General features: G+C 54.4%; 1 protein-coding gene across 5 annotated transcripts in view; it reads left to right on the top strand.

The window, feature by feature from the left end:
* CFAP65 (cilia and flagella associated protein 65) overlaps nucleotides 1-23,561 on the top strand; it is a 44,582-nt gene extending 21,021 nt beyond the window's left edge. For 3 of the 5 annotated variants that reach the window (XM_030579347.1, XM_030579348.1, XM_030579346.1), the window contains 15 exons: nucleotides 665-793; nucleotides 1,312-1,488; nucleotides 2,172-2,238; nucleotides 8,341-8,451; nucleotides 10,529-10,720; nucleotides 11,613-11,771; nucleotides 13,336-13,479; nucleotides 13,942-14,058; nucleotides 14,613-14,750; nucleotides 15,265-15,330; nucleotides 16,848-17,062; nucleotides 18,669-18,812; nucleotides 19,432-19,752; nucleotides 20,288-20,425; nucleotides 22,871-23,561. In XM_030579347.1, coding sequence (XP_030435207.1) covers nucleotides 665-793; nucleotides 1,312-1,488; nucleotides 2,172-2,238; nucleotides 8,341-8,451; nucleotides 10,529-10,720; nucleotides 11,613-11,771; nucleotides 13,336-13,479; nucleotides 13,942-14,058; nucleotides 14,613-14,750; nucleotides 15,265-15,330; nucleotides 16,848-17,062; nucleotides 18,669-18,812; nucleotides 19,432-19,752; nucleotides 20,288-20,425; nucleotides 22,871-22,994 — 2,242 coding nt within the window. In that variant the 3' untranslated portion in view covers nucleotides 22,995-23,561. Of the gene's footprint in view, nucleotides 1-664; nucleotides 794-1,311; nucleotides 1,489-2,171; nucleotides 2,239-8,340; nucleotides 8,452-10,528; nucleotides 10,721-11,612; nucleotides 11,772-13,335; nucleotides 13,480-13,941; nucleotides 14,059-14,604; nucleotides 14,751-15,264; nucleotides 15,331-16,847; nucleotides 17,063-18,668; nucleotides 18,813-19,431; nucleotides 19,753-20,287; nucleotides 20,426-22,870 lie in introns of those variants that run through there. The other 2 variants (XM_030579350.1, XM_030579351.1) reach the window with 2 other exon arrangements.
* The last annotated feature ends 635 nt before the right edge of the window (nucleotides 23,562-24,196 follow it).

Raw genomic sequence — 24,196 nt, 5'->3', positions numbered from 1 at the left:
AGGCTGGAAGCCTTGAAACTTCACCTCGCCTTTCTCCCTCTCCTCGGGTCCATCTGCATGGACTCAGCATTGCCCTGCTGCATGGGTGTGAGCCTGCTGGATGGTAGCAGGGCATGGAGAATGGGAATAGTCCCACCCCGCTCCCCTGTCTGCAGTCATCCAGAGGTGATGCATTGAGCCTGGGTGAGCACTGCAATTCTGCAGGCCCCCATCTCCTCTCCAGGGCCCAGCGTCCGGCTGAGCTGCCATTCTGGCTGTGCCCAGCTCTCTTTGTAGGAGGGCAGTAGCATTCCTGGGTCAGCCAGGGAGGTTCCTGGCTATGACCTGTGTTGTGCCCGCTCTAGGCACTAAATGCTCTGTGCCTATCCAGCATGCTCAGCCCTCGCTGTGTGTTGAGATTCCCAATGTAGATTGAAGAGCCACCTTAGACAGAGGCAGCTCTCAGGAGGAGGGGAAAGTGTTTAAGTATCTGGGTGCCTCCACTCTGGGCAGCTGATTTTCCTGGAGTGTGGAGCCCTCATGAGGAGTGAAGGTCACTAGCTTCTGCTGGTACCCAAGGGAGGAGCCTCCCGGCAGTTGTGTTGCATCCATCTCCTGCAGCACCTCCAGTGAGCTTTCCCTCCTCTTGGCTTGATTTCATCTCCTCTTTCTCTGCCCTGCACAGCGTCTGCCCAGTCCCCCGTGTGCACACCCCCATCCTGCTGGATTTCAACTTTGGGGCTGCTCCAATAGAAGCCGAGCCGTCCGTGGTGATCCTCATGCTGGAGAACAATGGGGTCGTGCCAGTGGCGTGGTACGTAGCTCTCATTAAACCCTGTGGAATCAGAGCTGCCCCTGGACATGGAGCTGCTCCCCGGGCACTGAGTGCTCTTGGCATCCAAGGGGCTCTGTCCTGAGGGGTTGAGTTAGAGGAGATCTGACGGGGACTTCAGCAGGAGGGTTCTGAATACCTGACTCGGCTGAACTCCGTCCTATCACCTGGGGTCCTTCTGCAGAGGAAAAGCCAGGGTCACTGCCCATCACAAACTGTGCGGGACTGTCCTAGTTTTCATGGATTCATCTTGTGTCCTGCAGGTCAGGCCTGAGACTCGTGGCTCTGTCTGGGTGGGGAACCCAGGGCTGGATTCCAGGAGGGTTCTGCAGGCCAGGGCTGAGGGGGGTTAGCAGGATGGCAGTGGTGAGGAGATTCCAGCACTTCCATGCCTTGTGCTAAAGCTGATACCTTCATGATCTCATCAGAACAAGCCCCCGTGTGGGAGTGCTGCCCATTCTCATTCCTGCTCTGGCTGACTGGCTTTGCTGGGTCCATAGGGCCTTTCTGTTCCCCTCTGACCAGAAGATTGATTTGGAGCACTGGGCAGAGAACACAGAGTTCAACCCCAGTGAGCTGCACCAGATGAGAGTTCAGGACAACCAGCTCTTCAGTGTTTCCCCAAAGTCAGGAAGACTCTTCCCAGGACAGGAGCAAACAGTGCAGCTCTCACACAGGTGACCGTTCATGCCCCCCGTCTCTGGGGCCTTCCCTTCCATAGAGGTCAGTGCGTACCTGCCAGGATCCCCCTACACCTCAGTGCTGGAACCATTCCCATCACACAGTGCATCCCCAGCAGGGCCCCAGAGAAGTCCCTCGACTGTGTCCCCTTTTTTCTGACCCCAATGTGGTCTTTACCGGAATCACGTCAATATCGTTTAAAACTGGATTGGCCAAGGCATTCAGGAATGTACTCTCTGGACCCACCGTGTGCCAGCTGGACAGAGTGGGGAAGGAGAGATGGCTGGATAGCTCCTCTCCAGAGCCAGTTTGTGTGGTTTTATCTATTAGTAGTTTTAAAAAAATCAGGCTGGGCTCAGAAACTGGCTGTGTCAACAACAGTGGCTCCATATAGAAAAATTAACCAGCTTTTACTTGGGGTCTAATCCTGATTGTCTCTAACTCTTTTGGACTTCAGGAACTCCGGGGCTCGGGCCTGTAAATTGGTGCGTGTCTTTATCAAATACAGTTGTGCCCTCCGTGTGTCAATGGCCCTTATGCTACAATGATTCTCTCTAGCAGGGAAATGAATTGTCTCTCATTCACTGTGTGATCCTTGAGTCTGTCACTCCAGGCACAGGGTTAGGTTTTTAAGGTTTTCCTCTCTTGCTGACCCTGGTGTTTTTTCTTGCCCTGCTAGACATGATTTCATTGGCACTGATCGGCTCCCGGTCCTTCTGAAGGTCTCCCATGGCCGTGAGATTCTGGTAAGATAGCAGGCATTGCTTGCCGTGCAGCTAGCAGGCCAGTAAGTTCCAGGGGCTGAATTCACACCGAGGCATTTTACGCAGGAGCCACAAAGCATTCACTGAATGGTGGCCTTCCTGTGGAGTCAGCACCGAACCAGTACCTTAGCCTGGGGCGCTGTGATGGAGGTGCCTGCTTGTGGACGAGGCATGAAACCCAGATTCAGACGGCTTGTGTCCCATGGCACCTTTCATAGATTAGGGACCATTAAATCGTCTAGTCTGACTACCTGCACGGCACAGGCCATTGACATTCACCCAGTTACACCAGAATTGAGCCCAAGAACTCGTTTGATTACTGCAGCTTCCAGAAAGGCTCCAGTCTGGAGCTGATGACATCAAGAGAAGGAGAATCCAGCCCTTCCCGTGAGAGTTGGTTCCAATGGTCAATCACCCTCTGCTAAAAAATTGGGCTTTATTTGTAATTGGACTTTGTCTGGCTTCCGCTTGTAGCCATTGGCTCTTGTTCTGCCTTTCTCTGATTACATAGACTACAGGCCCGTTACTACCTAGTCTTTTGTCCCCACACGGATACTGTACACTCTACTTCGGTCACCCCTCAATCTTCCTTTTGAGAAACTAAACGGACTGAGCTCCTTGAGTCTCACCCTAGGGTGTTTCTCCAGCCCTTGGATCATTTTTGTGGCTCTTTTCTGCACCATCTCCAGGTTTTCAAGGTCCTCTCTAAAATGTGGACTCCAGAACTGGATGCACTATTCCAGGGTCTGTCTCACCAGTGCTATGTACAGACGTAAAATCACCTTGTTACTTCACTCCCTATTCCTCTATTTATACACCCAGGGGTTGCATTAACCCTCTTCGCCATATCATCGAACTGGGAGCCCTAAACCCTTTCCAGGGTCCTTGCTTTCCAGGGGACAGTCCTGCATGCTGTAAGTGGGCCTGCAGTCCTTGTTCCTAGATGTGTCACCTTGCAGTTGGCTATAATGAAATGCAAGTGATCCAGCTCACTCTGTAGGACAGCCCTGCCGTCCTCGTTATTGCCATTCTACCAACGTTTGTGTCATTTGCAAATGTTAGCAGCAGCAATTTTATATTTACATCCAGATCATGGATGAAAATGTTGACTAGCATCAGGCCTAGACCCACTCCCTACTGGACCCCACAGAAACACCCCTATTTGATGAGGATTCCCCACTGATGGCTATTTTTGGAGACCTGTGTGTTAGCCAGTTCTCAATGCATTTAAAATGTGCTTTGTTGGACAAGACCAATTTCCCATAAACCACGTTGGCTGACATTAATTCTGTTCCTATCCTTTGTCAATTCAACCCTATAGAGTGAGCTATAAATGTCAGTGCCATGGCAAAATTCCTGCACGGGTGCCAGCGTCCTGCAACCTGAACCCCACTGGTGTTCTCCTTGGAGGGGGTCTGTTACTCTGCCCGATGTCTTGTTACATTGTACAGCTTATGCAGAGCAGCCCCATTCGTAGACTGCTCTGCTGGCTCCACACTCATTTCAGAAGCCAGCTCAAAACGGCCTTTCTGTTTCTTCAGTTCTCCGCACACTTACCCACCCTGTTTCAGTTCTCTGCACACTTACCCACTCTGTGGTATCTCATAGACCTTGTTTCTCTATTTGCTTCCAGACTCCCTTTCCTAGTCTCACACTGGCCTCTTCTCTGCTGCTCCTCACATTTGGTGCAAGAGTCTTCACCTCTGCAGTTCATGCCCTCTCTCTGATATATGTACCCTCCCTCCATCACTCCTCCTCATCAACACTGTCTCACTTCAAATCCCTCTGAGATGGGCCTTCTCCTAAAGCACCAGCTGCTCTGAGCTCCAGCATGTGATTGGCAGGAGCTCCCACGGCTTCCAAGGTGTAGAGGCAGCTGGTCCCCCAGTGCCAGCAGGTACATTCTGTCCTGTCTGTGCAAAGGTGGGACAGCAGCCACGTGCCTTCAGCTCTCAGCTCCTTTCTCCGCACCCATCACTGAGGAGCTGCCATTCATTCTCCCTGCCTTGCCAATCACTGAAGCAGCTCAGAGCTGCCCCTGGTGTGCATTTTCCCTGAGGGTTTCGTCGGAATTGGAACTCATTTTTCTCTCTCAGTTAGAGCCAACGTCACCTTGTGCTCTACTGGGCGCGGCTCAGGCCCCTCTGAACCTTCCTATCTGTCTCTGAAGTTTCCTCTGAGAGCTTTGTGTTCACATCGCGTTTTACTTTCCGTTCCTTTCTTTCAGGGCTATTGTCAGCTGGAAATCCAGCCTGTTGAACAAATTGTTCAAACAGTGGCTTAGCTGTACCTGTCCCTGAAACCCTTGGATGGGCTCCCTGTGCGCTGCTGGTTGGCACATTCCAGAGCGGGGCCGGCAGCTCTCTGGCAGCCAGCCAGCCAGCGAGGGATTAGTTCTAGAGCTCCAGAGGCACGTGGCCCTGCCTTGCCCAGCAGAAACTCTGGTGGCTTAAGACCAGTGGCCACCAGCCTGCCTCAGAATGAGGAGCAGAGGAGAGCGAGAATGGAGTGATGCTGAAGGAGTCTTGGAGGAACTGCCGCAGCCAGTGCACAGAGAGCTGCGCTGGCCCCTGTGCTCAAGGAGACCTGGACCAATGAAGGGGCAAATGCAGCATCAGTGCACTAAAGGGAACACCTCCCCCAGTGCACTCACAAGTGTCACACAGGCTACGGAGCATCTGTGTGTCAAGAGTGCTGATATGCTGCATCAGAAAGGAGCTGCCCGTGCCCCACACTTGCCCTCTCCTGCACTGATACATTGTGGGGAGAGAGAGAGAAGGGGAAAAGGGAGAGGTAGTGAGGAGACCCCTCCGCATGCCCATGGCACGTGGAGGATGCTAGACAGGAGCTGAAGCATGATATAGAATCGTAGGACTGGAAGGGACCCCGAGAGGTCATCTAGGCCTGTCCCCTGCACTCCAGGCAGGATTAAGTATTATTTAGACCATCCCTGACAGGTGTTTGTCGAACCTGCTCTTAAAAACCTCCAATGATAGAGATTCCACAACGTCCCTAGGCCATTTATTCCAGTGCTTAACCACCCTGACAGGAAGTTTTTCCTAATGTCCAACCACCCTTGCTCCAATTTAAGCCTATTGCTTCTTGTCCTGTCCTCAGAGGCAAGGGTTGGCATTACCATGTTGTGCGACGGACACTTGGCAAAATTACTGTATTTAGTGATGGATATCGGGAGGGTTATGTCCTTCAACGTTTCTTGAAAAACTACCATGGACCTCAACATTTTTACCACAGTCGTGTTGTGACCCGTGCTCAGGTGTTAAGAAGAACAATTTTTCTCCCTCCTCCTTGTAACAACCTTTTATGTACTTGAAACTGTTCTCTGGTCCCCTCTCAGGCTTCTCTTCTCCAGACTAAACAAATCCAGTTTTTTCAATCTTCCCTCATAGCTCAGGTTTTCCAGACCTTTCATCATTGTTTTTGCTCTTCTCTGGACTTTCTCCAATTTGTCCACATCTTTCCTGAATGTGGCACCCAGAACTGGACCCAATATTCCAGTGGAGGCCTAATCAGAACAGAATAGAGCAGAAGAATTACTGCTTGTGTCTTGCTCACAACGCTCCTGCTAATATGGCTCCTCCCCTCTCAAGAGGAACAGGGGTGGTGCAGAAGATTGCTCTCTGCCTGCACTCATGGGAAAGAAGGGGGAGAGACACATGCCTGGGAATTCATTGAGGCTTTGAGCCATTTGAAGAATCCATTGTAGCCTCATGGGAAACAGCTGCTTTAGTATTTGTCCCAAGAGCCCAAGGACTGAACGTGGGATATCTCAGATGGCATCAGTGAGCAGTTCTGGGGTGGGGGTCGTCGCCAGACTGGAGAGCAGACTGCCTGCGGGCTGGGGTCTGTATCATCATGTTAGGGCCATGTGGGCCAAACCCAAGGCATGGATTTTCTTTGTCCATCTTTGAGCCCCACGCACAGCTTGGTGCTGATCACTAGTGAGCCAGCCCAGAAAGGATCAGGAGGATGGATCTGTTCCCACCTCTCTCATCCTCCTCTGGCACTGCCCCTCTTCATAAGTGACCTTTTTCATCTGGAGTGAGGTCTCTTATGGGATCTTCACTCCCTCCCTTCCCACTGGGATTGCAGGCTCATGGTCAAAAGTGACTTGTTCTGGCTTTGAGGTGACTCTAGGTTTGTGGGGGTTTTGAGGGAAATCACATTGATTTCCTGCAGGAAACTTTTTGCAGGAAAAAATCCCCAGCTCTGTGAACCTGCATGCCCCACTCTTCTAGAGAGGTGGTAGCTTTTGGCATGGGAAACCCTTTGCCTGGTCACTCTCCATTATCCAAAACACCGCAGCTCTGACTTCTCTGTCAGGAGAGTGAGTGGGCAGAATTTGCCACCGTTGGTGGTTTCAAAAGGAAGCCCACTGCAGGCTGCAGATGTTGAGCCATAGAGCCTGGTTCCCAGAGCTCAGATCAGAGAGGGTGCTCGATCACTTCCATTGAAGGGCAGGATCCTAGGGGGGATCCCCACTGGCATGTGGAATCCACAGGGTGGACCTGCAAATGCTTCAAGCTTTCAAAGCTTATTAACCGCTCATTACATATGGTTACCTGGAGTTGGCATTCTCTGAGCAAGCTCTGCTCCTGTGTGGGTGTCTGCTGTCCCTGGGCTCTGCATGCTTCATTGCGGGCAGACTTCCAGCGCCTACAGAGTCCGTCAGAAAAGTATTGATCTCAGCAAGCCTGACCCTTTTGGTCTCTTTCCCTAAGTTCCATCCTGCTACTTTGGTTGTCGGTTATATGGAGACAACCGCCTGTAGGTACCAGCCCCTGTGTCCAGGGGAACAGGTGTCTCATACTGGGGATCAGAGTCCTGTGAAAGCAGAGCCCACTGGATAAAGTCAGCAGGCCTGGCTCCCCGAGTCAAGCTCAGGAAATGGAATCTCCCGCTCTCATCAGAGTGCAGGGTTTGGGGACTGTCTCATGCCTGGGCACTTTTCTCTTTCTCAGTTTTGAACTGTATGGAGCAGGAACTGTCTTCCCTTGTATGTGTGCAGAGCCTGGCACAATGGAGCCCTGATCCTTGGGGTGCTAAGTATTTGTACAGTGATTTGAGATGATAAATACTGATATCGTGCCTTGGGAATAGGTTACTGCCCGTTTGTCTAGTCCTGTTCTCTTCTTGTATCAGGCTCAGCTTCCTGATCAAGGTGAGGAGATACTTTAGGGGCACCACCAGCCTCTTGTTTAACTACTGAACTACATCAGCATCTCCTGTGGGTTTCTGACAACCCAGGAATTCTGTGGATCATCACAGCTCCTGTCTCCCCCTTGCTCCAGTAGCTCTCCCACCTGGGCTCTTAAAACAGTTTCACATTCAGCTCAGCCATTTCGCTGTGGAGTTCTGAGGCCTCCCAGCTTCTTGTGAACTCTGCCTGCATCCTGTCCAACAGCTGTATCTGGGGCTTCCTCGGCAGTCTCCACCCTCGACGCTGCCGTCACGCTCTAGATCAAACAGCTTTGGGTTTCTCCGGTGCGCTCCAACTGGGAGTTATAGCCTGCAGTTCCCTGCCCCCCGCGGCATGAGGTCTGCCCTCTCAGGGACTCCTTAGAGCGGATGAGAGGAGAACACCCAGTCTCTGGGGTTTCTTCCTGCTGTGTTGCAGAGGGGACACTCTTGATAACTCCACTGGTTTGCCACTTCACATTTATGCTTGGAGGTTCCTGTGGCAGCGTCTACGCTCCCGTGCTTTAGAAACCTCCCTGGAATGGGTCACTGTCCGAGCCTGAGGGCCTATGACTGAGAACTGGAGGAAGGGCAGTCGCTTACAGTTCTTCCCTGGTAAGGCGGGTACCATCTCCTGTTACAGGGGATAAAATGCCAAAGCTCTGTCTCACAGCTGTCAGGCTGGGAGTGGGCAGGGGTGGAGATTGGTGCAATTCAAACCTCCTGAGAGGAAGAATGTTCAGGTCAGTAATATTTACCTCCCTTACTTATGCCTCTTAGCTCCTGTCTGCCTCTCCTGTTATTACTGATTCAGTTCTGTGACTGTGATCGCGTGATGTTCTCTTCCTGGAGAGAATTACTGGTTCTTTTCCCTTGCTTGCACCGTAGCTGAATTTCATTGGTGTGACGGTGGAACGGGAGCAGCGGTATGTTCACTTTACCTCCACTAAGCATCTGTTCACCCCTATCTCCATCGGCAGCTCCAGCCCACCCAAACAGGTGAGTGGTCACGACTCTCACCTACCAGCAGGCAGAGCAAAATAGCTAGAATGGCGTCCTGTGCAGGGGAGGGAAGGAAGCCGTGGGACGCGTTAGGCTGTGGGCTGTGGAATAGCCTCTCAAGGGCAGTAGTGAGGGCCCATCACATGGGTGGTTTGAGACTGGAACTAGCCAAAGCCCTGGAGATGGGCTGTAGGGCCTATTCTGCACTGAGGAGATGGGCGGGAGGTCACCATCTTTGAACTCTGGTTCCCATTTCCAGAGAGCTGACTGGACTGATTGTCCCATAAGATGCAAACGTATATTGTTGATTCCTGCCGCCTGCTGCTACTGGACCTGAGTAAAACTGCGTTTGGTGGGCAGTTTGAGGGAGTCAGCAAACACGTGGACAAAGGAGATCCAGTGGACATAGTGTATTTAGATTTTCAGAAAGTCTTTGACAAGGTCCCTCGCCAAAGACTCTTAAGCAAAATAAAGTATCAGAGAGTAGCCGTGTTAGTCTGGATCTGTAAAAGCAGCAAAGAATCCTGTGGCACCTTATAGACTAACAGACGTTTTGGAGTATGAGCTTTCTGGGTGAATACCCTGCATCCGACGAAGTGGGTATTCATCCACGAAAGCTCAAGCAAAATAAACTGTCATGGGATAAGAGGGAAGTTCCTTTCACGGATTGGCAGCTGGTTAAAAGACAGGAAACAAGAGGAGGAATAAATGGCCAGTTTTCAGAATGGAGAGAGGTAAATAGTGGTGTCTCCCAGGGGTCTGTACTGGGCCAGTCCTATTCAACATAGTCATAAACGATCTGGAAACGGGTAAACAGTGAGGTGGCAAAATTTGCAGATGATACAAAACTACTCAAGGTAGTTAAGTCCCAGGCAGACTGTGAAGAGCTACAAAAGGATCTCGCAAAACAGGGTGACTGGGCAACAAAATGGCAGATGAAATTCAATGCTGATCAATGCAAAGTAACGCACATTGGAAAACAATCCCAACTATACATATACAATGATGGGTCTAAATTAGCTGTTACCACTCAAGAAAGATCTTGGAGTCAGTATGGATAGTTCTCTGAAAACATCCACTCAATGTGCAGCAGCAGTCAAAAAAGTGAACAGAATGTTGGGAATCATTAAGGGATAGATAATAAGACAGAAAATATCATGTTGCCTCTATATAAATCCACAGTACATCCACACCTTGAATACTGTGTGTAGAGGTGGTTGCCTCATCTCAAACAAGAGGTATTGGAATGGGAAAAGGTTCAGAAAAGGGCAACAAAAATTATTAGGGATGTGGAACAGCTTCCGTATGAGGAGAGATTAATAAGACTAGGACTGTTCAGCTTGGAAAAGAGATGGCTAAGGGAGGATATGATAGAGGTCTATAAAATCATGAGTGGTGTAGAGAAAGTAAATAAGGAAGAGTTATTTACTTCTTCTCTTAATACAAGAACTAGGGGCCACCAAATGAAATGAATAGGTGGCAGGTTTAAAACAAACACATGGAAGTATTTTTTCACACAGTGCACTGTCAACCTGGGGAACTCCTTGCCAGAGGGTGTTGTGAAGGCCAATACTATAACGGGGTTCAAAAGCGAGCTAGATAGATTCATGGAGGACAGGTCCATCAATGGCTATTAGCCAGGATGGGCAGGGATGGTGTCCCAGCCTCTGTTTGCCAGAAGCTGGGAATGGGTGACAGGGCATGGATCACTTGATGATAACCTGTCTGTTCATTCCCTCTGGGGCACCTGCCATTGGCCACTGTCAGAGAACAGGATACTGGGCTTGGTGCACCTTTGTTCTGACCCGGTCTGGCCGTTCTTATGTAGTGTGTGGGAGGCGCTGTAGCAGAAAGAGTGTATGTAGGTGTGGTGATAGATGTTGGCTTTGTGTGGTCACCTACCTCTGTTATAAATTCTGGCATTATGGGGTCTCCTTCCTCTGAACCTCTGCTCTGTTAAATGCCCTGACTTATGAACTTCATTAATCCTCATCTGAGGCCTGAGGGCTGCTGCTAACTAGTTTAACTTCAGCGTGGTCTAGTGAGCGCTGCACCCCTCTTCTGTTGCCTGCAGATCTATGAGCTGTACAACGGGGGCTCCATGGCTGTGGCTTATGAGATTCAGCTGGACTCTGTGATGAAAATCCAGGAGGAGAATTTCCAGCACCCTGTATTTGTCTGTCTGAATCCCAGGGGGGAGATCCTTCCCGGCACGACAAGCCACATCGAGTGGGTCTTCTCGCCACTGGAAGCCAGAACATACTCTGTAAGATGTTCCTCAGCATAAATGAGCGACAGAGTCAAGTACTTTCCCTGGGGTGGCTGAGTAGGCCAAGATCCTGCAGCCCTCTCTGTTCACACCAGTAATTGGCTTGTAGGATTTGATTTAAATCATTTGTCCTCAGGGAACATTGATTTCACCTGGCAGACTGAAATTGACCACAAACAATCTGTTGGTTACAGAGGGCAAGCACAGCCTCCGCTGGACTTAGCGCCTGCAGGGGCCTGGTGTCACTCCTGGCACTTGTACTGTTCAGCTGCCCTCTCAGGCCGTTCTTGTGACCCTGCTCACTCACTCACTGCTGGGAGCGGGGCCATCCCCTGGCAGGAGCCATTCAGCAATGCCCCACAGCCAGGGTCTTGTCCTCATCCTCGTGCTCCTGGCCAGGGGTCTGTGCTCTGCCTTGTCAGAACCTTAGCTTGCAGGGATCTAGTGTCACTGGTCCCATGGCCAGACAGGGAGTCCCCTGTAGCCCCACCATGAAAGTGTGGGGCGAGGAAACAGGGTGAGAACAGAGAGAGCCGAAATACTAGGGACTTTGGGTCTGAGTGGTGTAAAGGGGCCTTGGTGCAAAGGAGAATCAGGCCCCTGAAGTTGCAGCGCATCCATAATTGGCTATAGGATCAGCCTGGGCAGTCTTTCAAAAGCAGCTAGTCCAGAGAGGTGTCTGTTGTACAGGACTGTTCTGTACCCACATCCCCAGCTAGTGTCCCTGCTCTTAGTGGGTCTTGGGGGGACTTGGCTAATCAGTGCTGCACAGGTCACCTGTTCCAAACGAGGAGGCTGCAGTCCTGCTCCATTAGCAGAGACATGGCTTTGTATGGGGGTCCCTCAGAATGCAGCCCTTAATGTGTCCCTGTTGCCCTGTCTGTGGCAGGTGGATGTTCCCATCCACATCTTCGAGGGAGATTCAGCTCTGATCACCTTCCAGGGAATAGGCTACGATCCACATATTATGGGAGAGACTGCCCAGTTCGACCAAGTCTTGTCTGCTTCAGTGACTCCAGGTTCTTCCAAACTAACAGTGCCTGGGCAGGTAAGCACCAGGTGTGATGTTACCATAGCCACAGCCTGATAAAGGCAGTCATCCCAGAAGTGCATGAAAAGGTTTGAAATTGGCGGGTGGCCTCGTTTCTAGAGGCTCTGATTGCACGGGGAGATTCCTGCCCACAGTAGCTGTTGCCTCGTTTCTAGAGGCTCTGATTGCACGGGGAGATTCCTGCCCACAGTAGCTGTTGTCCTGAAAGACTGTTTACTCGCCATTCCATCTCCCCTGGCACCGGAATCAGGATGGTTGCTGGGGTGTTGTCATGTGACCGTTGCGTTATTGAAGGTTAAAGCTACTAACAGTCACCTTTAGTGAGTACAGCAGCTTTTCCGTGGTCATGTATTCATTAAGGGAAAGCTCTGCTCTCTTCATTCCTGGGCCAGCCTTGCACACCCATGTGCTAACAGCAGTACACTATGCAGCGCTTGGTCCAGACACAGACAGCAGGGTGGCTGCTTAAACAGGGCAACTAACCACCTGGGCACAGTGAAAAGGATAGTGGGACTTGATTGCTGGCTGCCTGGCCCAGCTGAGAGCTGGCCTGCCAGAGCCCAGATCCAGCGGTGTAACACTAGTTGAGAGGATTCAGTGTGATCACTTATGGTGGAAATGCTCTAAGCTGGCAGGAGAGAGCTCTCCTGTTGGCTTCATAACGCTGCAAGAGGCAGCAGGAAAAGCTCTTTGCTGAGAGAGCGCTGTCTACACCGGCACTTAGGTCACATCACTCGGGGTGGATTATTCACACCCCTGCATGATGTAAGTTAGGCCGACATAACCTGTAGTGTAGCCAAGGTCTTAGTAAGAACGGAGCAGACTTCTCGTAAGGAAGATCGCACTCTCGTGGAAAGCAAACAGGACAATTTACAATGTGCTCTAGAATGCCATGCATATCAGTGTTCCTAGGGGGGTCTGAAATCTGTTCCCTGAAGGTTGTTAAACTTCTCTGACTCTTCAGTGTAATTAATTAGTGTTCGCAGCACCTTGCACCAGGCTGAGGTCTGGAGTCCTTACCTGGAACTCGCAGTCAGTCAACGGGGATTTTGTCCAAGTCAGGACCTCAGGATTTGGCCCAATATCACTGCGTGGGGATCTTCAGAACTTACCAAAAGAGCAGCTGCTTTGATTGGAGACTCTGGCTTAGCTGGGGCTCTTGTGCTCCAGGCTGTCTCTTGCCTAACCCAGCTGCGGCATGAATCCTCCGTGTCGTTGCACTGCACAGCCTGGAACCTCCTGCTGCTGGAAGGGCTTGCCACCTTGCCGAAAAGAGACAGCGTTTGTAATCTGGGCAGGCCAGTGGGAGGAGCCGCATGCCCCAGTTTGCTAACCCCACCTTGGAGGACAGGACTGGCCCTGGAACCAGGCAGTAATTGTCTTGCTGGAATGGTATGTCCAGCATTATATAAATGACTAGTGTACCTAGGGCTAGCCAAACGTGACCCATCGATTGCTGGCCATCAGACAGATACAGGGTATAGCTGTGCATCTGCTCATCTCTCTGGGACGTGCACCCATCTTCTCTGCCTGAACTTCCGGCCTGGTTTCTCTTTTCCAGACAGCCTTCTTATCTCAGCACAGGATTTGCCTTGGAAACATCCCAGTGTACAGCAAGTCCAGCCGGCTCGTCTTTCTGAACAATGCCTCCGAGAGCGAGGCAGTCATCTTTGCCTGGCAGGTTGGCACTTCTAATGCCAGCAAGGTAAGTTCTGCTTCCAGCGCTGCAGCACTGGGCTGTGAAAGGGCCCAGTTGTCTGACTGCATCGGAACAATGGGAGAGCTGGCAGTCTGGTGGAGGTGGCATGTACATTAATACATGGGGGAAGAAACCTGAAGGTGATGACTGGGGATTTGGGAAGAGCACAAGAGCTCAGAAGAAGATAGGAACTGGGAGGTCTGGAGACTGGACTTGAGTGGAGGTCTATCTGCAGAGAAGCAGCAGCGGTGCATCTTACCTCCTGTTTGGAAGCCTGGGTCCCCATCCCCCTACCACACCAATGAAACCTGGGGTAGCTCTTTAAATGTTGATCCAGGATCTCTCCCAGGTCTAGTGATTTCATGTGGAGGGCAGCCTGGGAGAATTCCTGAGGCTCTGTGTTACCCAGCCGGTGAGGAGAGAGATACCGGACACAGGTCACTATGATGAGTCCTCACTGTATCTTAGATGCTACAGATTGTACCGGAGATGGGGGTCGTGCAGCCCGGGGAGAGTACCCACTGCATCATCACGCTGCAAGCCTCTGGGAACGCATGCTTCTACAACGTGGATCTGGTGTGTGAGGTGAGACGTGGGAGGCACCGTCATGTCTCCCTCTAGGGCTGCCCCCAGCAGCTGACAGCAGAGTTCTCCTTTAGCTCACATGCTGGAGGCCGTTGGTGTTTAGCACTGGGCATTCGGGTACAGTCCCTACTCGTGACGGAGGTGTGGCTGTGGCTCGTCACACTATGATTAACTGTGAGACATGCTTGTGTAATGAGTAATGTACTGAGCTGGGACAGTCACTGAATTGGGCTCTTGCTTCTTATACTGCTGGGAGCAGAGTGTGTGAGGCACCCTTGCTGCTGACACTCTCTTGGGTTCACGTGATATGAGATCGGCCCACCTCTCTGCAGGACTCGACATATCCTCCAAGGTACTGGAAGGCCTGGTAAGGGAAAAGACTCGGTCCAGCACCACGGGTTTGAATTTTGACTCACATGACTGTTGATGGTCATGTATTATGAGCCAGAGAGAGTGAACCGAACAGTGTCCATGGTCTTAGGCTGTTTCAGGAAGAACGTGGCAAGAACAGCTCTCTGCACCTTCCTCGTTCTAATCTAGGGTTAGTTTCCTAGGTTGTCATGCAGCAGCCACTGGCTAAGTACGAGGAGGCGCTCCAGGAGTGGGAGACTGAGAAGCAACGGCAAACTGTGGAATTCACCATCACCGAGCAGGACCTGGGGGCCGAGAGCAATCTGAAGCAGCATGCCAGAGTAAGGAACAGTTCCTGGGGAGTCTCAGCTCCCCAAGGGGGCAAGACGCTTCTTTGTGTGTAATTTGTTTTTCCAGCTTCTCAGCTGCAGAGGAGCATCTGGGTTTCAGGGAGGAACCTTCTCTAAAAATAAACCCCGCTGGGCCAGTGACAAGCAAGGGGGGAGTCATGTGATTTTCTCATGCTCACGGGGTCACTTGCTCCCTGGCTGTCAGAACCCAAGATGATCTTGGCTCCTAGTCTTTTGCTTTAGCCACAAGAATACCTGAGACCCCTGTGCTGCATGTGTAACACTGGAGAAGGGCTGACATCTGTGGTAGGAAATCGTAGTGATCCTTGTCTAGCAGACTCTGCATTTACTAAAGATCATCTGAAACTTGGGAGGGGATATCCGATCAGAGCCTGGTGAAGAGCAGAGCCGGAGGCTCTGGAAACTGACCAGCTGCGTGGGCGATTTCTCTGTTGCGGTTGGGAGGGGGTAAAACAGAACCTTGTTCTCGTTTCCCTTCCTCTAGAGCTCATCAGACTCCTCTGCAGAAGGAAAACTCGCTAAGTCGCCCGCTGTGACCAGACAGTGCAGGGTAAGCCGGCTCAATCCCTGGAAGTGGAATGAGCCCAGCAGTGAGATACTGGGGAATGCGGGGCGGGGAGGCTGGCTGGCTGGCTGGGGAGCACAGAGCCAGCAGGACTCTTGCTTGAGAGGCTAGACTGCCAAGCTGGGAGGAGACGCTGGTACATAGAAGAGTTAGGCTGTTTGCCTGAGCCTGTCGGCTGCTAGCTTTACACAAGAGGAGGGTTAGTTAGAACCAAACACTGATGGCTGGAGATCAGGTGCTGCTGGGTGAAAGGTTTGGCACCGTGGACAAAGGGTTTTGTCTGCCATGCAGTTCGTCAGCAGCATGTTGGGGTGTCTTAAATGTGGGCTGCTCCATGGGGGGCTGTACTAAAGGGCTGTGAGATGAGGGGTCCCAGCACCCAAGGGAGTTCCAAGAGCAGGGGCTGTAGGACAGACTGGGACTGAAGATGGCTCTGTGCATCTAGCATGGTGAGTCTCTCGAGCTGCCAGAGCCAGTCTGAGGAGATCCCTGGGGTGAGCGTGGGGCTGGGACTTTCACCATAGATCACACTGGAATGGAAGGGAGGCTGGCTGGGGAAGGGGGATGACTGAGAAGGGCTCAGCTGTTTAGGTAGAAGCTGCAGGCTTTTACTGTAGTCCCTGATTGGAACCTGCTAGCAACGCTCTACCTCCCCAGTGTGAAATGTGTAGGGAGGTCCCGGCCTGGTTGGGTGTCCCTGACAGAAATGTCACTAATTCGCCTTTGCCAGGGTGTGACCATAGAGACTGAATTGCCCTTTCACCTGTCGATCTGTCTTCACTGCAGAGTTAACATGAACTCTTCCCCGAGTGTTGCCAGCCGTTCACAAAACCCTCTCACCTGCCTGAGACTGATGGTGCTGTGAACTGAGGCCAGCTGGCATTACGGGGGATATAGGCTTTCACGTGGGCTAGTAGCAGTCACTCTGGAGTGAAGATGCAGGCTAAATCACTCGAGTGCCAATAGTCTTCCAAAGCATTCCTACAATTCCACCTGTTTCCAGCCAGACTGACAAGTTGTCCCTCAGTTCACCAGGAAAGAATCAGAGGGACTCAGCTTAATGCAGCACAGAGAGCTCTGGGGTCTGCCTCCAGAAGTCCAGGCGACACACCTGGGGGTGCACAGTGACTTGGTCAGGGCTCACTCTGGCTGGACTAACCCGGCACTCAGACTTGGGCACCGATCACCCAGGCTAACACTGCCATGAACGGAGCTCTTTGTAGGTCAGGCTGAGGTGCTGGGTCTCGGGCAGTGTAAGGAGGAAGTTGGCCCTGCTGCTAACTTGTTGCAGGGCTGGGTAGAGGGGTCAGTCTTCATTGCATCCCTTTTGGCCTCCATGTTTTGATGCTTCCTCCTTCTCTGGTCACTCTGTGGATGGCAATGTGAGATCAGGTAGCCACACCCAGTTCTGATCACTTCCTGCACCAGTGCTGAGTGCTGAAGGAGAAGTTAGTGCCTGCAGTAGGCTTGGTAAAGGGCTAATTTTTCTTCTTCCCCAACAGACTCTTCCCCCCATTAAAAACCTCCTTGCGCCCAATCCACCCGTCAGCCGCAGTCAGAGGCGGCACCTGATAGACAAAGAAGCCAGTAGGCTGTGGGCCAAACCAGAGCCTCCCAAGTCCCATCTGCTACACCTTGGCGTGACAGCCAGGTCCCATTCCATGGACGACTTCCTGAGTAACTTCTGCTTGGAGCTCCCCACATTCTTCCTTTGCCGGTAAGAAAAGACAGGCCTCTTGGTTGGAATTGCATCTCCACCCGACCCAGAGTTCTTCCTGCTATGCCGCGTGCCCGTGTACGCCGACTCGGCCCTCGGACTAGACACACGGCAGCTCTTTCACATTACACTGGGACAGGAAGTGACAAAGGAAGTTTCTCCGTGAGCTGCAGGGGGAATTTAGGGAGGCTGAATCCAGCAGCTTGAGCTGCGGTCTGGCTGGGATAACAGGTTTGACACCTGGCTCTTGGGAAGTGAAACCGTGGATCTGTAATGCCTCTGTGTCCCTTTACCTCAGGGCTTCTCAAACTGGGGGTCGTGAGGTTATTACGTGGGGGGTCGCAAGCTGTCAGCCTCCACCTCAAACCCCGCTTCCCCTCCAGCATTTATAACAGTGTTAAATAGTTTGTGTTTTTAATATATATGGGGGGTGGTCTCACTCAGAGGTTTGCTGTGTAAAAGGGGTCACCAGGACAAAAGTTTGAGAACCACCAAAGTGGCACCTTGTCTTCCCCTCCGCTGCTTCTAGGCCTAGCTCAGAAACCACCAGCTGATTCCCTGCCTCACTCAGGGGGAACGAGAGTCTGATCTGCGTGTGCAGGGCTCTGCCACAGTGCCGCTGGTGGGGACCATGGCAGCGCTCTGCTCATTGTCTGCAGCATTAAATCCCTCAACACCTAGTGCCCCGGCTTGGAGCCAAGCAAGGGCCGAGCTCCCCGCGCTCTCCCATCGATGCACGTGCACTGTAACCCCTGAGTGCACCGACACTTGCCTGGGGAGTTGGTAACAGACTGGGAAGGCTCCTGGAAGACACTTGGGGCTTGAGACCCCACTCGCTGATCCTGATGTGAATCAGGAGCAGTTACTCTGGAGGGGCGAATCGGGCCCTTTGGAGGATGGTGATTGAGGCTTCCATCACAGCTCTCGAGTGAGCAGCCAGCACATGTCCTCTCTCCTGCTGGCAGCCTCCCTGCTCTCACCTTCCCTGAATCTTCTCTTGGCCTAGGTAATGCAGGGTGACTGGCGCACAAGGCTGCTGCTTGGAATCGTAGGCAGGGAGCATAGGTCTCTCAGCCATGGCGCTGAGAGCCAGGTTTCAGACTGGCTGCAATTTCTTGGCATCCGTAAATCCCTGTGGAACGACACTGATATGGTCATTGCACGTGTCACCAGAGGTGGTTGCTGCTGGTCTCCGCAGTGCCTGCGTAGGGCACCGGGGGGCGCTCTTGCAGTCCATTTTCTCACCCAGAGGTGCCTCTCTGCTCCACATTGGCACTTCTGTGCCCTCCCTTGTTCCCCTCCAGCTGTTTGCCAGCACCGTCCCCCGATGGATCCTGCAGGGTCCCAGGAGAGAGAGGGGCCATGTCTTTCCAAAGCCCTGTTGTTGTGTATCCTCAGAGCTGCAGTAAAAATGATTCTCTCTGCACCAGAACGTCCTCGGTGCAAGGTTGGATGAGCCAGGTGCCCTGTTCCGGCCTCTGGTGATGTGCTCGAAGCTACCAACTCTAATTACCTGATCACATCCTGGTTTCCCTCAGGCCTCCTGCCACGTTCCAGGCACTGTACTTTGTCTCTGAGGCCCCCTCTGCTTTTCCTCATTGTGCAGGCATCTCCAGCAGCCGGTGAGAGACAAGGCTGTGGACAGGAGGAAGGATGGGGGAGGCGTCAGGACGGACCCCGTTCTGGCGCTGGTTGGCTCTTCCGAACAGGAGCTGCAGGTGGTGACTGACCTGCTGACTGCTGTGATCAGGTGCAGGCCCCTCTTTCCTTTCGGAGTCAGTGTCCCCCTGCTGAAGTGGGGGGACGGGGAGGGGAACTGCAGCTGATGGGCCTGATTCTCCGCTCCTTTCCACTGGTGGGAACGTTGTGTCAGACCAGTGGCGTGGAATGGGGAATCGGGCCTGCGAAAGACAGAAGTGCAGGAGCCCTACCCTGGGGATTGTGCATCGCCGGTCATGCTAAACCAGGCGTGCGATGGCTGAACAGAGGGTGTACGCTCCCTCGCGGGCCCGCCAGCTGTAATAAATACCAGTGCAGCCCCAGCTGCTTGCTGGATTCTGGTGTTGTTTGTCCTGGCGTCAGCTGCAGTGCCAATCCCCCTGCCGTGGCCTTTGCACCACACCCATCTGCGGAGTGCAAGATCCCACTGGAGGACGCTACATTAAGACTAACTGGCTGCACAAGCTCTGGGCACAGGCACTCAGGGCTTGCAGGGGGCCAAGCTGGCCACTGACTGAAATGAGAGCAGCTGGCTTACACTGATCCCTAGGGCTCATTACTCTGGCAAGGGCATTGGCCTCACAGACATGCGTCTACTTATGCCAGAGGGGTTGTTTCTGATCCCTTTGCCCCTTTCCCTCCCGTCACAGGGGCCTGTTGGAGGACACGCAGTTCCACCAGGCAGTGAGCAGGAGCTTGACTGAGCCCGTGCCTTATTTCCATCAGTTCTGGACTTCAGAATCAGCAAAGCACCAGGGCAGGAAGCGAAGCCCAGGTGGCTCCTCCAGAGTGTCTCCTTCCCCAGACCCTTGTGCTAAGGACGAGCCGGGAGAGGAGGAGGAGGAGAGGCAGGAAGAATGTGAGATGAGCCTGGTCACCTCTCCCAGGGCAGCTGGGGAGGAGCCTCCTGATAGCTTGCGTGAGGTCCTTCACCAGGAACAGCTCCGGGAGGAGAAGGAGACAATCGCCAGGTGAGGGGGGGCCCTGGCCAGAGTGATGCAGGGAGCACGGATCTGTCTCCCCCGTCTCATTGAATCTCCAGTGGGCTAGCCATGCACTCCGTGTGGCCACCCACTGAGTTCTCCGCCCAGCCTGCTAGCCACCCTCCTCTTGCGTAGGGAGGTGCGGCCTGTGCAGACGACAAGTCCCAGCATGTATTGCTCCTGACCCGAATGCTGTGGACAGCATGATTCAGTGCAGATGAGGCAGGGTTTTCAGGCGAGGCGGTTTGGAGGCTCCTGCCCGTCAGCCCCCGATTCAGGCACAGTCTCTGCCGAGAGGGCGGCTGGACTACTCCAGGGGAGGGCATGGGGTCAAGTGCTGCGTTTCTCCGCTCTCAGTGCAACTGGCCATGGCCCCTCGGCACCCTCCTGTGCGCCAGGAGCACCTGCTGGAGCCCCGTGTGTGCTGGGGGAATCCCAGCTGCCCACGCTGCAGGGCCTGCGCCCATGGACAACCTCTCCTGCGGCATTAAACATCCCCAGCCTGCACCTCCTGGCTTTCTAGGCTGCCTGCGTTCGGGAACCTGCTGGAGCTGGTGCTGGAGAACACGCTCCAGAACATAATGGTGGAGGCCAGCCGCGGCGAGGTGGTTCTGACAGCCCGTCCCAGGGTGATCGCCCTGCCCCCCTCCTCCGCCCAAAGGTAAGGGGAGGGAATGCCTTGCAGAGGCCTCGCTGTGTCCTGAGAGCTCCGGCACACCTCCACTCCTGGTGACAGAGCTTGACTCTGTCGTCCCAGCTGCCATGTGTGAAATGGGCAGGTTCCTCCCAGAGAGAGCGACCCCCCGCTGCAGGGTCCAGAGGGGGCAGGACTGTGTGTGTGGCACAGGCACAGCAGCTGCAGGACTGGCCCAGGGCACTGGAGAATCCAGGCCAAGGGTGTGGGCTCTGGGGGGGGGGGCAGGGCTGGCTCTAGCAATTTCACCGCCTTAAGCACGGCAGCACGTCGCGGGGGGCGCTCTGCCACTCGCCTGTCCCGCGGCTCCCGTGGACCTCTCGGGGGGTCCGGTGGTCCCGTGACTCCGGTGGTCCTCCCACAGGCATGCCTGCAGATGCTCCACCAGAGCCGCGGGACCAGTGGACCCTCTGCAGGCATGCCTGTGGGAGGTCCACCAGAGCCGCGGGACCACCAGACCTCCCGCAGGGAAGCCTGCAGATGCTCCACCGGAGCCATGGGACCAGCGCACCCCCCGCAGGGAAGCCTGCAGATGCTCCACCAGAGCCACGGGACCACCAGACCCCCTGCAGGGAAGCCTGCAGATGCTCCAGCGGAGCCGCGGGACCAGCAGACCCTCCACAGGCACGCCTGCGGGAGGTCCAGCGGAGCCGCCTGCCGCCCTCCCAACAACCAGCAGAGCGCCCCCCGTGGCGTGCCGCCCCAAGCACGGGCTTGGCACGCTGGGGTCTGGAGCCGGTCCTGGGGCTGGGTCTCCCTTTGTGTCATCTAATTCCCTTCCAGCGGGGGAAGGGGGGCAGACGGGTGGACACCCCTCGTTTGGGGCCCTACAGTGCACTCGTTAACCCCTGTTTAATACGGAGTAGCTGAGCAAACGTCCAAACCTTCCTCACACTGGTCACATTTTAAAACGTGGCCTGTGCATTTACCCCTGGGAATTGGGAGCGCGGTGGGGGAGGAACGTGTGTCCAACCCCAGCCTGCTCATGTCCATGCAAAAGTCCTGGTGCGATGTGTGAGCAGTCGTGCTGTGTCTCAGTGCCTGTGGATGTGCTGGAGGAGGTCGCACTGGGTGAAGCCAGGGGCCTGGCTGTGTGTGAGGATGAAATCCCGCCCTTGGTAAGCGTCTGTCTGTGCGATTCTGGGTTTCCACACGTCCTGAGCTGGGCTGGGTCAGCAGGTGAATGATCCTCAGTAAGTATCTAAATCCCAGAGCATAATGGAGCAGCAGCCAACTCTGACGCTCACGCCTGACAGCCCCATAACAGGACTTCCCTGCAGCTGTGAACGCGCATACCTCTCCTGAGCTCTGCCCCACCAAGAGAAACCTGGGGGGTGGGGATGGGGGTGTCACGGAGTCCCTGGGCGATGCTCTGGAACTGCTCCGGACGAAGCCAGGCAGGACTCTGGGGAGCCTCCTCTCTGTGAGCAGACTGTCTGCAGGTAAGAAGCTTCCGCAGCTTCCATCTTCCTGGGTCTGACCTCGGAGCATTCAGCATCCCCTGCTCTTCTGTGTGCTTCCCACAGCGAGTCCGCCCAGGCGGGGTCCTTGGGCAGCCAGAGGGTCCTGCACCCCCACTTCGCAGTCAGACGTGACTGAGCCAACCAGTAAAACAGAAGGTTTATTAGATGACAGGCGCATGGTCTAAAACAGAGCTTGTAGGTACAGACAACGGACCCCTCAGTCAGGTCCATCTTGGGGGGTGGGGAGCCCAGACCCCGGTTCTGGGCCTCCCTCCATTTCCCCAGCCAGCTCCAAACTGAAACTCCCTCCAACATCTCACTCAGGCCCACCCCCCCACCCCCAGCCTTTGTCCATTTCCTGGGCAGAGATGTCACCTGGCCCCCAAACTCCTTCCTGGGTTCTCATGTTACATGCTCAGGTATCTTCCCTCAAGGAAAGTCTCCCATCCCCAATGCAGCCAGTCCCAGCAAAACTCCCCTGCAACCTTTCCAGGCCGGCACTCCCCTCTCCCTGCTGCGTCACAGGCTCCTACCCAGGATTCAAAGAAAACATTAAGAACATTCCCACTTTGTCACAGGGGGCACTTCCTTAAAGGTCGGAGGCAGCTGGCAGAGCTCTCGCCCGCTGTTTGTGGGCTGGGCCAGAGAGGCCAAGGGAGGCAGGGCCAAGTGGTTTCATCTAGCAGGGCGGGCACTGAGAAACCATTTGCATGAGGGAAGAGGCAGCTGTGGGTGCTGAGGAAGGGGAGTGTGGGCATGGCAGAGGCACAGTGTTTGGGATGGGGTGGGAGAGGCTTGGTGGTTGGCATGTGAGAGCCTGCCCATCTCCCGGCCTTAGGGGGCAGCCCCAGGGCTGTTTGGTGGAGAAGGAGGGTGACGTGCAGGAGGCCCTGAGGAAATGCCACAGGCCGGATGCTGCCAGATCCAAAGGGAATCTCTTCTCTTTCAGAGGCATCAGCCCAGCCACGCCTGGCCACCCCGCATCGCTGTTGTGCATGGCCGGGCCTGGGCCCAGCCTCCCCACTGAAGGCAAGGAGGCCGAGGGTTACCCTCAGATTGTCCTGTCCACCTAGATGGCCGGCGTGGCTCAGAACCGCTGCCCACGCTAGCCGAGTTCAGTGCTCAGTCTGCTCTCTGAGGAACGGCAGCGGCCACAGCCCCTACTGCAATCCCCCACAGCAGCTGGCTCCTGGGGGCCAGGCCTTCTGCACTGCCGGCCAGGTCAGAGAGGAGCCAGCCCCAAGACTGGAGGGGGGTGGCTGTGCCCAGGGGAGTTCACCCACCTGGCAGTGAGTGTGGAGGGCGTCCTGCCTTGCCACGGGCTGGGCATATGGAGTGAAATGTCCTCTGCATGCCCCAGGTCAGCCCTGGGGGAGGGATGTGGTTTTTGAACACGCCTACTTTGAAATCGAGCCTGGTGCTGGTGACTCCCTCCCTGCGCGCTGTTCCGGTTCACACTCGCTCTCTGCAGTGGTGGCAGGAACCTTGGCCCTTCTGCTGCCTCGATGCCCAACGTCAGTGAACCTGGGCCAGCTCCACTCAGGAACGGCCCGCCCGCCGTGCAGCTACCTGCTTGGCTGCAGCTGGCTCCCTTTGGTGCTACCCCCAAATAAAACGGGCTGTATGGCCCTGCCATTCTCTGGGAGAGTGTGATGTGTCCGGCTAATGCGTCCAGACTGAGCTCCTGCCTCTGCTGGGTGTCCCCCTTGCCACCCGGAGTCCTGTTATGGCAGATGGGCCCCTGCAGAGCCGTTCATGCTGCTCCCCCGGGGTGGGGGGAATTGGGACCCTTGGGCACTGTGCATGGCCTGTCTGTATCTCCCCCTCAGCACCCTGTGGCCTGGCAGGCAGAACAGGGCCAAGGCCCGAGTGTTGGAGGAGAGAGGCTTCGCCCTAAACAGGCAGGGTTAGCGGTTGCCAATAGGTGGCACCAGCACCATTAGTAAAAGTCCCAAATGGTTCAGCCAGACTCTCAGCCCAGGCCTCTCCTGCTCCCAGACTTTGTGGGTTCGGGGAGTGGCTGGGCAGGGGCAGTCACTCCGAGGAGAGTGGCTGAGCCAGAGTGGGCCCCACCCCTCCTGCCCGCTCCTGCGTGGGGTAACACGAGGGTGCAAGGCAGCTCTGACCTCCCACCTCTACCCCTTTTTTCCAGCCATCTTTTGGGCACAGGCCTGGCTGTGCCTCGCACACAGGGCAGTGCGGGCTGGCACCATGGTCCTGGGCAGTGCATTGTGCCTGGTGGCCAGGCAGCGCTGGCACTGCATGTTCCTCTACA

This window comes from Gopherus evgoodei, chromosome 11 (genome assembly GCF_007399415.2).
Source record: "Gopherus evgoodei ecotype Sinaloan lineage chromosome 11, rGopEvg1_v1.p, whole genome shotgun sequence".
Taxonomy (NCBI): domain Eukaryota; kingdom Metazoa; phylum Chordata; order Testudines; family Testudinidae; genus Gopherus; species Gopherus evgoodei.
Note: the sequence above shows the minus strand (reverse complement) of the source record. Positions and strands in the feature narration are given on the sequence as shown.